This window comes from Xenopus laevis, chromosome 7L (genome assembly GCF_017654675.1).
Source record: "Xenopus laevis strain J_2021 chromosome 7L, Xenopus_laevis_v10.1, whole genome shotgun sequence".
NCBI classification, from domain to species: domain Eukaryota; kingdom Metazoa; phylum Chordata; class Amphibia; order Anura; family Pipidae; genus Xenopus; species Xenopus laevis.
In genome coordinates, this window is record NC_054383.1 from 25330354 (window position 1) to 25347047 (window position 16694).

General features: G+C 40.6%; 1 protein-coding gene across 1 annotated transcript in view; it reads left to right on the forward strand.

Moving 5' to 3' along the window:
- Window positions 1-16694, forward strand: part of sema4g.L (semaphorin 4G L homeolog) — a 164956-nt gene that overhangs the window by 66970 nt on the left and 81292 nt on the right. Inside the window, exons 3-4 of the mRNA XM_018225232.2 lie at window positions 3979-4127; window positions 16009-16071. Of these exons, the coding sequence (XP_018080721.1) occupies window positions 3979-4127; window positions 16009-16071 (212 nt within the window). The remainder of the gene's footprint in view (window positions 1-3978; window positions 4128-16008; window positions 16072-16694) is intronic.

Consider the following 16694-nt stretch of genomic DNA (forward strand, 5'->3'; position numbering starts at 1 on the left):
GTCCCTTGGGATGCCAATTAAGGGCTATGACTATTTGGTAGCCCCTGTGTGGACTGATGGCCTTCAGGGGGCTTTACTTGGTAGTACATCCACTTTTTATGAAATTAAAACTTGCCTCCTAATTCAAATATAAGCACGTGCGCTGAGGCCAGTGGGAGCAACATCCAAGGAGTTGGTGAGCCATTGGTTGGAGATCACTGGGTTAAGGTGGCCATAGATGTTACAATTACGATGTTTCCTGGAAAAGATCTTTCCAGAAGAGATTGTTCAATACACATGTAGAGCTGAATCGTCAGATATACAGGTAGGAACAATAGAATTCTACCCATATCTGACGATTCAGCACTAACAATGGCTGATGTTCAGGTGCCTGTTCAAAATTTTCAGGCCAGCCCGATTGACGAGCCGACCAAGTTTCTGCCGATATCCGTTGGCTTGTCTCCCACCATACATGCACTGAATATCGTATGAAAATTAGTTTTGTACAATATTATCTGTCCGTCTGTGGCCACCTTAAGAGTCTAAATGTAGAAGAGGCTATAAGCCTCAAAGTGTGGACTGTGACTGGTGTGGGACTAAAGGCCCAGAGAAAAGCTGCCGACAGACCGAGTCAGCAGCTTATTGGCCCGTGTGTGGGGCTTCCCCGATCGAAATCTGCCCAAAAGTCGGGCAGATCTCGATCGGGCAGGTTAAAAAATACCGTTGGATCGTGAGCACATCTTTGCGTTATTGCGGTCCCACGATCTAACCGCCCGTATCGGATGCATTATGATCCAATTGTTGGGCCCTAGGACGCACGATTGGATCAGCCCAATATCGCCCACTTCAGTATGGGCATATCGGGGAGAGATCCGCTTATTTGGTGACATCGGCAAATGAGCGAATCTATATGTCTATGACTATCAGAAGGAACTGAGATATTATGGCACACACACACAGCATTTTTTCTGTTGCTTATGTGACTGATTTGATAACTTTTTGAGTTCCCGCATGCTCACAAGGCAGTGGGGCTCATTTATTAACGCAGCGCAGCGCTAAAAAGAGCACAGTGGCCTGACATTTGCCCAGCGCATGCGAGTATTTAATAATGTAGCGCACGATACCTTAACAGTGCGATTTGTGCGCTAATGTAGACACAGACAGGTGCGACGTGTGAAACTGCGTATCAGCTGTCGCAGTGCTTATAATAAATTGTGCGCACAGGAAGATACCGCAAAGGTAAGGATTAGTTGTGCTCATGTATGAATGCGCTGCTTTAATTAGTTGCGTCACATATTGCGCATATTGCGTTCACTTAGACGCATCTGCATTTGTTTCTGTGCTAATATTTGTTTGGTTGCAAAGGTGTTTAGCCTACCTGATACCCTTAAGGGCTATTCCACACGGGGAGATAGCCACGCGTTTGCGGTCGCGGCGACAAAGCGCCGCGCCAGTCGCCGCGACCGGCGCAGGCGACAGTTTTGTATGGGCGCCTATGTAAAAACGCCTGTGCTAACCACACGAGGCGATGCGCTTTTCAACAGTCGCCTGAAAATGCCTCGCCAGGCTTTTTCAGGCGACTGTTGAAAAGCACACGAGGCGATGCGCTTTTCAACAGTCGCCTGAAAATGCCTCGCCAGGCTTTTTCAGGCGACTGTTGAAAAGCGCATCGCCTCGTGTGGTTAGCACAGGCGTTTTTACATAGGCGCCCATACAAAACTGTCGCCTGCGCCGGTCGCGGCGACTGGCGCGGCGCTTTGCCGCCGCAAACGCGTGGTTATCTCCCTGTGTGGACTAGCCCTTAAGGAACCTTGGTCAATATAAACATGTTGGGTGGAAGGCGTGGTTAATATGCACTTTACAGGGGTTGTTCATCTTTGAGTTAACTTTGAGTTAACAAACATCCCCACCAACAGCAGCACCATTGTATTTGCCAGAACCCAGTTTAGCAGTGTGGCTCTGCACACATATATAAAATTCTCTTTTAAGCAACATGAAACGCAAAAATGTGAATATACTAGCGCAGCTGCGCAGGAATGCGCATTTTGAAGAGCGTTACTATTACGCCACGAAGAGGCAGTCGTAAAAATTGTGGTGCTGTTGCCCGGGTGCAGTTTTGCACATATACAGACGCAAATCTGCGACGGCCGCAGTGCAAGCGCATTGTAGCCACGCCCACAACCACGCCCCTAACAACCACGGCATCGTTTGCGACATAAATGCCCAATCTTTTGCACAATGCACAGAAACAAAACCATCGCAAAAGCTCTGTGTTATGTGCAATATCACGCAAATAAATTAGCGATCATGCTCCTAATGGCGCAGACAATCTTTTGCGTCCACTTATGCGCTGCGCTGCTTTAATAAATGAGCCCCAGTGTCTTTTAACCTATCGATTAGTAACAAACATTGGCTCCCAGGCTTATTATGGTGGGCCTCCATGATGCCCAGCTGATTGAAATGACCTGCTGCTGTAGACAGTAGTAATTTATATAAGGTGCATAATTAAATCTAAACCAATTCTTGGGTCACAAAGCTGGCTAATGTGGGTCATCTCAAGATAAATTAAATATTGTCCATACCATATATATATACAATTCAAAGCATTAATCCACTCTCTGAAGTGAGTATTTTAAATTGAAGCCACGTAAATTTGAAATTAAAATCGAGGACAGGCTGAGGTGTTTGCGTGTACATATAATACGTGGGGTTGAGGACAGAGGAAAGACTTGTCAAAATTAAAATATTCTGAGGATTGAACATTCCATCTAATGCTTTCAGTTCTGTTTTTTTTTTTTACTGGATATGGAGAACGAATTTTGTCTCAGTAAAGGATATTAGTCCATATGGCACTTTCCTCCTGGCTACGTTAGAGGTGACTGACTAACAGCAGTCAGGGTAGCCGTATCCATATGGCTCGCTGCCAGGAGAATGAAATTGCCTAGCAACCACTAATAGGCAGACCACTGGGAAGTAATGCAGAGCTGCACTGAGGTAACAGCCTCCTATTGGCAGATAAATAACTACATTTAGCATGTGTTTTTCCTTCATAGACAGACCAGTGCTTTTCAAAAGAAATATATTGCATGTGTGTCCAAAAGCATTGAACGTTAATCATTCATTAATTATTTGTTTTCTAATCTGTGAGTCAAAGGCAATAAGATATTTTCTATAGGTGAAACGCAAAACAGACAGAACCACAAAAACACACTCATACAGAATGCTGCAGATATTTAATCTATATATCTTGTACATGTTTACTTTCTCTCAATTTATAGTGCGTTTTTATTTCCTGCTTTTATCTCATCATTTGGGTTGCCACCTCTTTTTTGCCTTTGTGCATCTTAGTGTCCTTCTTTCCTTTTAATAATAGTGGCACCAAGAATAATTTTTCCTGCTGGGCTGGCATAATACTGCTTAGGTGGCTACTTTATTGTTTATATCAGGGGCCCCCAACCTATTTTACCCGTGAGCCACATTCAAATGTAAAAAGTGTTGGGGAGCAACAAGGGAAAAAATCCCTTGGGGTGCCAAATAAGGGCTGTAATTTAGGGCTGGTTACTTTGTAGCCCCCTATGTGGACTGGCAGCTTACAGGAGGCTCTACTTGGCACTATACTTAGTTTTTATGCAATTAAAACTTACTTCCAAGCCTGGAATTAAAAAAATAAGCTCCTGCTTTGAGGACACTGAGAGCAACATTGAAAGGGTTGGAGAGCAACATGTTCGGAATCTTTCACGAAGGATTCAGATTTTGGTTGATAATATGCAACGACCCCTAAGCTTAGCTTCTCAACAGCTGCTCAGAGCCCACTGAGCATAAAAATATTGGTTTTGGTGCATCCCTACCTTAAAGGAAATTTTGGAATCATTTAATGTATCCTTATGACTGCTGTTTTATTATTTTATCATATGATAATTGTTTTTTGTTCCCCTGTGGTTTCGTTTGTAATTTGTATATGAGCTTTTTCTTATTACACATGATTATTTCTCTCTACAGAAATCACTGATTTGAGGCGGTTCAGCAGCAAAGTATCAAATTATAGCACCTTACTGCTGGAGGACGAAAGGGGGATTTTGTATGTTGGGGCAAGAGGTGCCATCTTCTCGCTCAATTCCAGCAATATATCACAGAGATACCAGAAAGCAGTAAGTAACACACTATCTGTGTTCTGTTTGTTGCAGTGCAGACAATTATTTATAGACACAATTTGAACTTGCATAATTAGGGCATCCATTGTGAAATCACATTTTGTGATACTAAAATAGAACAAATGTTTCACTCCGTTAGGATCTTTGACCCAGGTTGGATTGACATTGCAGCCAAGAGTCATTTAGTTATGCAAGCCACTTTGTTACATGAATAGGGATTGGACGTGCTCTGCAACAATGATACTTGGTGACAATTTTATGAATAGGTAAAGTAAATGAAAATTATAGGAAAGGCCAGTATTGCTTTTCAGGGGCGATGGCAACCCAAAATGCAAAGAATGGATTAATTAGTAGCCAAGTTTAATGAAATGCTGTGCTGTTTTGCTCCCTTCTTGGCTCTGGGCAAAACACTCAACCAAGCATCTATTCACTCTTAAAAGAGAAGGAAACTTTAAGTTGCTGGATAGGGCTCCCCCCCCCCAAATAACTGTAATTGCTTACCTCCCACCCTGGTCTTGTATTGTTCTTCTATAAAGAGTGTACAGGACTGGAACTAGAGGTGAGCAGAAAGGCACATGCCTAGAGCACAACAATGGAGGTGCTGGGACCCTAGGCATATACCTCTGCTGCCTCCTCTACTTCTGGCCCTTCTCCAACTACCTCCGACTGGTGTCAAGAGTAGTGATGGGTGAATTTATCCGGCAGGCATGGATTCGCAGTGAATTTCCAGATTACGCCCACTGCTAAGGTTTTTGCGAAACTGCCGCAAAAACTCGATGTGGAAAAAAACGCTGCGACAAAACAATTGTCCCTTGTGAACATTATTTGGACGCCCATTGACGTTAATGCATTTGGACAAAAAAGTTGCGCATATGAAAATTGGGAGAAAATGTTGACTGCATTCTGCCTTCTCTGTAATGTTCTTAGCAGTTGGTATTGATCAGTGGGATAGGATTGATGTTAGAAGACTCTGCCTACAGGGGACGGCCAAGTTATATATATTAATAGTAACAGTATGACATTAGTACAGTAGTATAGTAGTTTTAAAAATGCCAATATATTTGTGTATATAGTATATGCCCCTTTTAACTGCCATCTGAGTTCTGAATATTTTTGCCCATAAGCCTGTAAACAGTTCTGACTTATTTGATCTAGCTCTAGCACTGGCCTTCTCATCTTGTTTCCTGTTATTTGAATTCCCTCTTTAAAGGGGTGATTCGCCTTTAAGTTAATTTTGAGTATGTCATAGAATGGCCATTTCTTAGCAGTTTTTCAGTTGGTCTTCATTATTTATTTATTTTATAGATTTTCAATGATTTGGCTTCTATTATTTCCCTTTCCTTGAATTAACAGTTAATTAATTCCAGCCCCCCGTAGCAGTGAATAATTGAAGTGCTTCATAAATTTATAGAAAGTCATACAGTGCTTTTTATTCATTGCCTGCCTGTGCTTCCAAAATTTCAGAGCGTTTGCCATGATACATGTAATTACTATTGATTCATGACAGCTGGAATGAAAATGTTTTATATTAAATGTCTGTTGGAGAATTATGTCTGAGCTATCGACATCTGAAGTGGGAGAATGACTGAGATCGATCACAGCAAGTGGAACATTAGCATTTTGCTACAGGCGGATTATTATTTTCTTTTGATTATTGCTTTAGAGAGAACTCTATTAAATGTAATTTGGTTGCTTTGTGCTCTGCCCTTTTCAGAGGGGTTTAAAATCACCAAGTCAATAAATGGGCTTCGAAAATGTAATTCACAGTCAAATATTTAGTAGAATGCACTTTTCAAGCTTAATATTAAAGGTAACATGGATATGTCTTCATTTTGTATCAGGCCATAAACTGCAATGCTACTTTGGACTATTATTATGTGATGATATTGTTATAGTCTATGGCAGGTACAGCTTAGTTAAAGCCGTAGCCCTTGACTCGAGACTAGGGTTGCCACCTTTTCTAGAAAAAAATACCGGCCTTCCTATATTTTTATGCATTTTCCCTATTAATAGCATTAAGCTATTTTTTACCGGGCCAGGCCAGTAAAATATCGGGCAGGTGGCAACCCTACTTGAGACGGAGGTTGGATTCTGGGCTCTCTGTGGTGGTCCAGGACAAACCAGCTCCAGTAGATCCCATCTATCTTTGGGTATTGTTGTGTGTAGGAAGATGTATGTAGGGTGCACATGCCAACCAGACACACTATGGATCATTTGGTACAGGCCCAAATGCTGGAGTATTAAGGAACCAAAATGAAGCCACTTGGAGCCTATGGGGTAAATTTATCAAAGAGTGAAGTTCCGCCACTAGAGTGAAATTCCGCAGCTCTCCATTCATTTCTATGGGATTTTGAAAGGCGTATTTATCAATGGGTGGAAGTGAAAGTTCACCCTTTGATAAATACGCCTATAAAAATCCCATAGAAATGAATGGAGAGTGGCGGAATTTCACTCTAGTGGCGGAACTTCACTATTAACTAAACTCTTTGATAAATATACCCCTGTGTGTTGAGCACTTCTGACTTGAAAGCTGCACTTTGTACTTTGTACAGGTATGGTAGAATGCTAGAGACATGGGGTTTTCCAGTTAAGGGGTCTCTTCCTAATTTGGATCTCTATTCTTTGTCTGCTTAATTATTTACACAATACTTAAAATCAACAGGCTTGCTTTGCCTCCAGTAAGGATTAATTACTGTATATCTTAGTTGGGATCACGTACAAGGTACTGTTGTTTTATTATTACAGAGAAAAAGGAAATATGGTCGAAAAGTTTGATTTGTTTGATTGTAATGTAGTCTATGGGATACGACCTTCCTGTAATTCTGAGCGTTCTGGATAATGGGTTTCCAGATAACGGATCCCATACCTGTACTGGTTTTAAAAAATGCAGAGTGCAACTCATACAAGAACAAGGGTGTCCTCTACTTCTGTAAAGGGTTTCCTCACAGAAAATTGTGAGTTTTTCCAAAATAATTAACCGAAAGCAGTTAAAAATACAAAAACATTTATTTGGACATGAAAGTCCAACGCGTTTAGTGCCTATTGGGGTACTTACTCATAGGCTAAATGGGCACACCCCTGTACACTTCTTATATAAGGGTTGTGACCAATCAGAACCATGTATAACTCAGTCAAACTCAGTTGTGAAATCAAAATCACCTATTGAAATACAAACATTTCCCATAGTGAAATACCATATAAAATATACAGCCAACACAGAACAGACAGAAGAAAGAAAAATGTGAATCATAAAAAATTAAATAATGATGAAAATCCAAATAGTAGAGAAAAATCCAAATGATAGAAAAATGAAAGAATAAAAAGTAAATAATGATCATGGGTAATTCAAAGAGATTGTTTTACTTGAAAGAGGTACTCGGGGAACAAGAACAGTGTATAAACCTGAATAGCGGAGGTTTTCTAGTCGCAAAATATTAATAAATAGTATCTGTTATCCGGAAACCCGTTTTCCAGAAAGCTCTGAATAACGGAAAGACCGTCTCCATTTTATCCAAATTAGCAACATTTTTAAAAATGATTACCTTTTGCTTTGTAATATTAAAACAGTATATTGTACTTGATCCCAACTAAGATGTAATTAATCTGGGCAAAACCAGCCTATTGGGTTTATTTAATGTTTACAAGATTTTCTAGTAGACTCAACACACGAAGATCCAAATTACAGAAACGCCTGTTTTCGGGAAACCCCAGGTCCTGATCATTCTGGATAACAGGTCCCATGCCTGTATTATGCTAAAATGATAAAATATTATACTGTAGTTACAAAGTATTAGTATGCAATAGGTGTATTAAATTGAATCAGTATGCCATTTGATAATATACTTTCAAATAGAGAAATGGCTTGTCCTAGCACATGATGATACATCTCTACTTAGTACACAGCTTCCTCGTGCACTTCTGCTTTATATGGCCTGAATAACACACAAGACAAAATTGTACCAAATCATTCCCCCCATTCCAAGCGTCAACATGTAATGTGCACAGCCAACAAGAGCGGCACAAATTGCTGCACTTTGCTTGTGTGGCACTTTAGGCGCCATAACCAAACCTAAGAGGGCCCAAGTGCAGATAAATGTGGTCTTTTCTCCTGTTATTGCACTTAACACCTTTCCATGCCATTGTACACAAGCCATTGTTTTCTTCCTCCCCACCTCTGCTCTACTCCATTGCATGTGAGCGCACACAGGCGGAAGCAGCTCGCATAAATGGAGCAGAGGTGCGCGGAGGATCTGCTTCTCTCAGCCTACAACAATACACAGACTGAGTCTATTACAGCTCCATGTGCTCAAATGCCAGATGGGGCTGATTATCAACTGCTAATAAATGTAGGAAGTGAATCGGACGCTACAATGGCATCAACCTTTCCCCGTGCCTGCACTTGGAGCCATTGTGTTGGACCGGATGTAAGCTCATGGAGCAAATATTGGCTTCTAAAGGATGAGCCCCATCTGGAATTAGCCTAAGGTCAAGTGCTCGCTGGGCTGCTTCTCAGCCTGTGGATAAGCGTAGGCAGTGTATCAGGCCCTACCTTTGAATTAGCGATCTTCTGTGCCTGCACCCCAAACAACTGCTCAGACCCAAGTGCAGGCACACTGAGAGGATTTCAGCATTAAAATGGGTGAGTATGCATTTTGGTACCAAGATCCACTCTGTGTACCTGTGTCTGGCCAACGCAGTGGTTACAGGTGCAGGCACAGAATAGAGAAGTGTAGGGGCAACTTCTCAGCCTGTGTTTATCCGCAGACTGAAAAACAGCCCAGAGTACCCGCAACCTAAGGGCAGTGGCCGACGGGGAGATTTGTGATTTAGCAATATGTTGGTCATACTGCCATCGATTTCAATTATGGATCAATGGAGAGGCTGTTACGGGAGATTTGTCGCCTGTTAGCCCTAGCAAGTACAGATCAATGTTAGGGAATTAAAACAGGAATAAGTAAAAAAACAAAAGTGTTTTCAAACTAATCCCCATCAGTTCTGATAATTTTCTAATCCCCCTGTAAAATCTCAATTGTGCACAGCATCTGAAGATATTGCTGCAAGAGGTGATCAAGGCAAAAGCAAGAGCAGCAGTGCTGCCACCAAACCGTGTAATAATTAGTTTGTTATGCATACCATTCGCACACTTTTCAGCATCATTTGGGCTAATCAGAAACTCATAGATCACTAGAACCCTATATCATGTGGGCAACCAAACCTTTTCCCTTCCCCATTGCTCCACCATAGAAATGAGGTCATGCCAATCCCTCTGTAATTAAAGTGTATACATTTTAAAACAAACCCTTTCAGTCAAGATGTCTTCCCTATATTTGTGGTCACACATTCTCCATGCAAAGTGTGTTTTCTGCTCTGCATGTTTCCAGTAGGTGGGTTTTTCTGGGCAGAGGAGGAAGCCTTACAATCCCACTTTCCAAACCCACATCAGAACTGAAAACATATTGTGCACATTGTACTCTGAGAAAGCAGAGTGCAGCTCAGCTGGGTTAGTGGCCTATATGTCTATCTGTGTCATGTCCCCTCCACAGCTGGGGAGGGGCCTTTTGCAGGGGATGGCTCTTTTTTAAAAGGGTCTTTGGGAGAGGCATTGCTCTCCTTTATTATAACATATATATTATCCTGTATATGTTATTGTGGGTGATAGAATAACTTTGGGGCGAGGAATAGGGTGACCCATGAAGCAAATGAAACTATGCTCAGTCCGGTAAGTTCAAGATAATTACTGTACGGCCACCCAAGAGTTAACGCTAAATTACAATAAGACCTTGCCACTTAAACAATTTAAATCCAAGCGGTTAACCCTGGAGTAGGCAAAATCGAAGGCTCATCCGATAGACACAGTGACCCGGGTGTGTAGACCCCGGGTCCCGCTCTTGGGTCAGCAAATTCTTCAAACAGATGTGAGGGTAACAGGCGGAGAAATCGGTCGGGTCAAAATCAAACCTGACCGATCGACCAAACGATCGATCTCCGCCGGACGAAAGATCTCGGAACACGCCACACACGATCCGAAAGTCGTACGAATCCTCGATACGTACGAAAGGATCTGTGTGTCTATGGCCACCTTTAATCTCAAAAGGAAAAGAAGAGGGCAAGCAAGAATGAAGATAGAAATCCCTACTGGACACCCCTTCCTTTCTGCTGCTGGGTGATGAAAATGGGACATTTTTCAGTTTCTTAAAGGAAAACTCCCCCCCCCCCCCGAACAATGTAGGTCTCTATAAAAACATATTGCATGTAAATAAACCATTTTCATAATAATATACTTTTTTAGTAGTATGTGCCATGGGGTAATCATAAATAGAAAATTGCCATTTTATAAAATAAGGGCAGTCTCCTGGGATCCTATAATTCACGGTCCACACAAACAAACCATACTTGTTTGGTCACATGAGCCAATTAACAGACAGAGATATTTTAACTTGCCCAATCGGCATCGGGCCGACTTTCAGGCTGATATCGATCAGGACGCCCGTTGGATGGCCCCACACACGGGCCAATAACCTGCCGACTCAACCTGTCCGTAGCTTTTATTGGCCTGTGTATGTGGGCCTTAAGCCTTTGCTGAGGAAGTTTGTTCAAGTTACCCTAACCACAATAATCACCACACACACACACCACAGTGTCTTTTGCTTCCACACTTCTTCCTGTTACAGTTAAGAGTTGTAGTATTTCTGGACAGGTGATCTCTGAGGCAGCACACACACCATCACGAAATGGTGGTTCAAGGCAAGAGATGTAAAAGGACTATACTGTATTTACTTAAATATATAGACCAGTTTGGTAAGATTCTTTAATATGCCACTTAATTTAAAATAAACTTATCTGTTGCTTACATATTCATTATGGGGGTAAAGTTTTCCTTTAAACATTTTTCTGAAAAATGTTTGCAATTAGTAATAAAAAAAAAAAGAACGATAATGATGAAGATGTGTGAATTGTAACAGCACTGGATTCTGGAGTATACACGGCCACGATGAATCACGACTACACATTACCACAAGGATTAGACGTGTCAGCAGCACATTTGAACTTTGTACTGGTTAATTACAGTTTGTCATCCATGACCCCCACAGACGCCCGTGACTAAGCAGATGATAGCAAGGCACTCCTTATGTCCTCACAGAGGTAAACGCAGCTCTTGGTTTATTCTGCTAAGTCAAACAGTTGGATGGGTGACTCATGACTCTGTGGCAAAGCCTGACTCCGTTGGTGGTTTGCCAGTGTTAACTTCTCTGCAATGGATTTACTCTGTGTGGAATTGTTATTTTTTGACGAAGAACAAGCCACAATTTATTTATATATATATATATTATATATATATATATATATATATATATATATATACATACAGTATATATATTTTTTGTTTTTTTGTAATGGTGTGTATTACTGTAAAATATGAGCAGTGATGGTTAGCAGTGCAGATTATTATTTGGGTAAATTATTTTGACTGTTTTAAAGGAAGAGTTACAGCAAAAAATGGACATATTTTAAAGGGTGGTAACCTTTAGTATATTATGGAATGGCTAATTCTAAGCAACTGTTCAATTGTCCTTCATTATTTTTTTTTATAGTTTTTTAATTATTTGCCGTCTTCTGGTTCTTTACAGTATTTTAATTGGGGGTCACTGACCCCATCTAAAAACTGTTGCTCTGTAAGGCTACACATTTATTGTTATTGCTTCTTTTTATTACTCTTTTTTTTATTCAGGACTCTTCTATTCACATGCCAGTCTCTCATTCAAATCAATGCATGGTTGCCAGGGTAATTTGGACCCTAGCAACTACATTGCTGAAATTGCAAACTGGAGAGCTGCTGAATAAAAAGCTAAAAAACACAAATAATAAAAAATTTAAAAAAATGGTCTCAGAATATCAGTCTCTACATCTTACAGGTATGGGATCCATTATCCAGAAACCCATTATCTAGAAAACTCTGAATTACGGAAAGGGCACTGTGGAGAGTTTTGCATTGATATTATTTATATCTTATTGATCGGTAAGCCTGTTGAGGTATCAGCTGTAAAATAGATGTAAATAACCCCCCTTTCTTCTCTATCCCATCCCAACTAATGTTTAAAACTCTTTAAAAAAAAAACTGTTAAATAAGTTTGTTTGATTTGTTGATTTGTAAAGAGCAAGGCATTTGACCTCTGTTTATCTTTCTTTCTAAGAACTAAAGCCATTGTATTCTAAAGAGCTGTTCTTTAAAAGTGCCTTATTGCCCTATTCTGCTTGAATATCTATCCCCTTAGCTACACAGCAGCTTACTTATATAAAATAAAACTGTGTTTCTGAAGCTAATACACATTTTTACTAGTGCAGGGTAACAGTACAGTATATCTTAGTGTATATAAAACTTTCATTTGTATGTATTCTTTTAATTTCAGTGTCATTAACCAAACATATTATGACAAGTGCCAATTTTATACCTATATAATATTCTCTTTTTTAAAGTGCAGTAGAAGTGTCAATTCTGTAGGGCAGAACCACAGTCATAGACTCCTTCTGGGCTTGTCTTGAACGATCAAGCAGAATCTGGGAACTTCCATAACTGTTTATTCCCAGCCACAGTGACTCAGTAGGGAAATAAATTCTCTAGATTTTAATAACAGATTTTACAATAACGATGAGTTTGCCTTTTGCAGCAATGCAGATCTATCCATGTACCAGTGCTCAAAGCTATGGAGCCATGGCACAGGAGAGAGAGTAACATTTTGAAGTATTCCATTTTGGCTTCCAAAAACCGGGCTGTCCGGGTGAAAACCAAACAGGTTGCAAATCTTTAGCTAGTGCAGAATGGAAAGTAATTGCCTGCCCCACCTCTGTGCTTTAGGCATATAGGAGGGGCAGGCAATATTTTGATTAGGGATGTGCCAAATCCAGGATTCGGTTTGGTATACGGCCGAACCAAATCCAAACCCTTATTTGCATATGTAAATTAGGGGCGGGTAGGGAAACCACATGACTTGGTCACAAAAGTAATATTTTTTTCACGTTTTTGTTTCTTGCCCCTAATTTCCATATGCAAATTAGGATTCAGATTTGGTTTGGTATTCGGCCGAATCTCAAAAAGTGGATTCGGTGCATTCCTAATCTTGTTTCCATCTTTGCATTTATCACAAAATAAGCAAAGTGGGTGTGTACTAGTGATGTGCGGGTTTAGTTTCCCTCGACCCAAACCTAACCTGTCCCCTCTGAACTCGAACCCGGGCCTGCTCCTTAAAGGCCGGGCCACTCCGACTGGGCCCCCAGGCAACCCAGCCGGTCTACGTGAGCGTGCGCATGTCACCTTGCAGTGACATATGGAGAGCATCCAACGAGCAGGACTGAAGACCGGACTGGGGTAGGCAGCAGTGGAAGGTACGTGCCTGGCGCCCCCCAAGCTTTGTGCCCTAGGCACGTGCCTACTCTGCCTACCCCTTTTGCAGTGACATCACGAAAGGGGCAGGGACAAATTAATCATTTCAGAGAACGGAAGCCGGCAGTGTGAGGTCGCAGGCGAGGGGAGTGGAAGGGAGCTATTGACCTAAAGATTTTTTGTGGTAGCCGGCCCGAACCTGCTTGACCCACAGTTCCTGCGGGTTTTGGGCTTGCCCAAACATCACTATTGTGTACACTGAGTTTTAGGACTAAACCCCCCCCCCAAATCTTGGCAGTTTATGGCAGTGCTTACATATTAGGGTTTGTCCACATGAGGAGATTCGGAGAGATTTAGTCGTCTGACGACTAACCTCCTCTTCTTCTGGGCGACAATCTCCACGAACTGCCACTACTTTTTGCTGTATACTCAGTTCAGCAGTTAATGGTTTCTTCTTCCCTATGTTATGCAAGCTTGTGCTGTTTGATAAGGTTTATCATTCATCAAGCTCTAAATAATACATTATGACAACACTGGATTGGTATTTATTTTATCTCCACTCTCTGATTCCTGTGCATAGTGGTATATGCATTTTATGCAGCATAGTATCAAACCAAGCCACTTTCCAATAACAGATTTTGATTGAAATTAATTGGAAGCAGTATCAGTCTGTCTCGTTTCTGTCTCCTGAAGCACTAACAGAAGCCAACAGCTGATTAACAGACCTGCAGTCTAACTGACTTCTATCACATTGTCAAAACCAGAGGCATAAACAATAACTGCTTTCAATTACAATTATAAATAACTTTGAACTTATTGAAAAGGTTTAATTGAAGGAAATGTAAACTTTCAAAATATAATATTGCTCAGAGAGCACTGTTGCCATTAATGTTGATTTTTTCTGGTTTTCAAGATATTAGATACAGTATTCGTTTTTACACTTCTAATGCAATGAATTTGTAACAACGGTGTCTTCTTAAAGGGGAACTCTGCCTTCCAAACCAAAATTTGATAAAGAGGCCACATAACACAGAAACCCCTAATATACTCATCACAGTTACCGGTTTCTTCAAAAAGTATGAATAAATGCCATTTTCTATGCTGAAATCCAGCTGTTTAACAGTTCTTCTCTTTCTGCATCATTTGAAATCCTGGCAGGCAAGGAGGGACTAAACACTAATGTTACAAATTGTAACAACGTCTCCACAGACAGCATGCAGGAACTACATAACCCACAAAGCATTGCACTTGATGTTCCTTTCCTTATTGAAATCACATGTGCAGGGAATTGTGGGGTTTGGAGGATGCAGGCTGAGGTAACAGTAGTCAGCCAGCTCAAGTAGTCAGACAGATCAGCAGGAAAGCAGGGGGCTAGGCTTAGGGAACTGTTCCAAACCATTAAAAATCATTTAAAGTCTGCATATTTTTTAATTGATGCATATTGCAAAGTTGCTTGAAATTATGTTTACTTTTCAAAAAGCTCAAGTTATGTTTGTGTGGCGTTTGGAGGATGCAGACTAAGGACAGATGGCTACTGATACAAAGTAACAGTAGTCAGCCAGCTCAGCAAAGTAGTCAGACAGATCAGCAGGAAAGCAGGGGGCTAGGCTTAGGGAACTGTTCCAAACCATTAAAAATCATTTAAAGTCTGCATATTTTTTAATTGATGTATATTGCAAGTAAAGTAAGTTGCCTGAAATTATGTTTACTTTTCAAAAAGCTTAAGTTATGTTTGTGTGGATTTCCCATTTAATATAAATTTCAAAAGAAGCGCTCAGAAGAGCACTCTGAGCAATTTTACATTCATTTATTTCAATAGTTTCCATGTATATTGAAAAGTGGCTAGAATAACATTTTCTTCCATTATGCAAAAGCAGTTTTTGGGTGGACATTCCCTTTAATAAATAGGTTGGTTACTTGAGATGTCATGCTTCTAGAACAGGGGTGTCCAAACTTTTCGCAACGAGGGCCAGATTTAGTGAGGTGAAAATGTGTGGGGGCCGACCATGCAGCCAGACATTCTTTGAACTATTAACATAATTTAAACAAGGAATTGCGTAGCCGTAACAGTAATATTTGGGCACATTAGCGAAATGATCTGCCTAGAAGTATGCAAGAGCGGCGCATCACTACGTGCCAGTACATGTCTATTGCGAACAGCTTCAGCACACAGGCTGCAGTATAGACCATGGCAGATCATTTCTCTGATTTGCCCAAATATTACTGCTACAGCTACACGATTCCTGATCGCACTATGCTGGCGGGCCGCATTGTTATTTATTTCATGATGGAGGCTGAGGGCCTGTGTAAATTTGAAAACGGCCCGCAAATTGGCCCCCGGGCCTGACTTTGGACATGCCTGTTCTAGAAATTATATAGTGGAACTGTGGAGAGAGCAAGTTTTTTTTTTAAATTCTTCTCCTTATCACTAGATCATAAGTACCATGTATTACTACATATAAATATTCATAACAAATGTCAATATTTTTCATATTTTAGATCCCGTGGGAAGTTACTGCACAAAAGCATGAGGAATGCATAAAAAAAGGCAAAAACAACCAGGTATTCACTTTTGTAAAACATTTTTTGCAAACGATGCCTTGTAAATTTATTTTAATTCAATCAGAATGTCATTCAGATGTACATGTGATCAATCAGAGCTACTTGCTGATTAGGCGCTGGGCATACTATGGGTATGGGACCTGTCATAAAGAATGTTCTTTATACTTTGTCTACTAGAAAATCATTTAAACATTAAATAAACCCAATAGGCTGGTTTTTCTTCTAATAACAATTAATTATATCCTAGTCTGGATCAGGTACACAGTACAGTTTTATTATTATAGAGAAAATGTAAATCATTTTTAAAAATTTGGATTAGTTGGATAAAATGGAGTCTCTAGGAGACAGCCTTTCTGAAATTCAGAACTTTCTAGATAACGGATCCCATACTCGTAGTTCCAGGTTGTTTTTAGGGGTTTTTAAGGGAGTGATAGGTGACCGTGGGAGAGTGCAGTGGCAAAACAGGGGAGACCACCGTATTCAAATATATGAAATGAATCCAAAAGTCTATAGGCCTTTTAAACTACAGCTCTTTATCAACACTAATATAACCAGTGTCACCATTTTTTAAGCGCTTAATGTGGTTTATCTTTAGTCCCCTATTTCTGTTTTTGGTAGGCTCT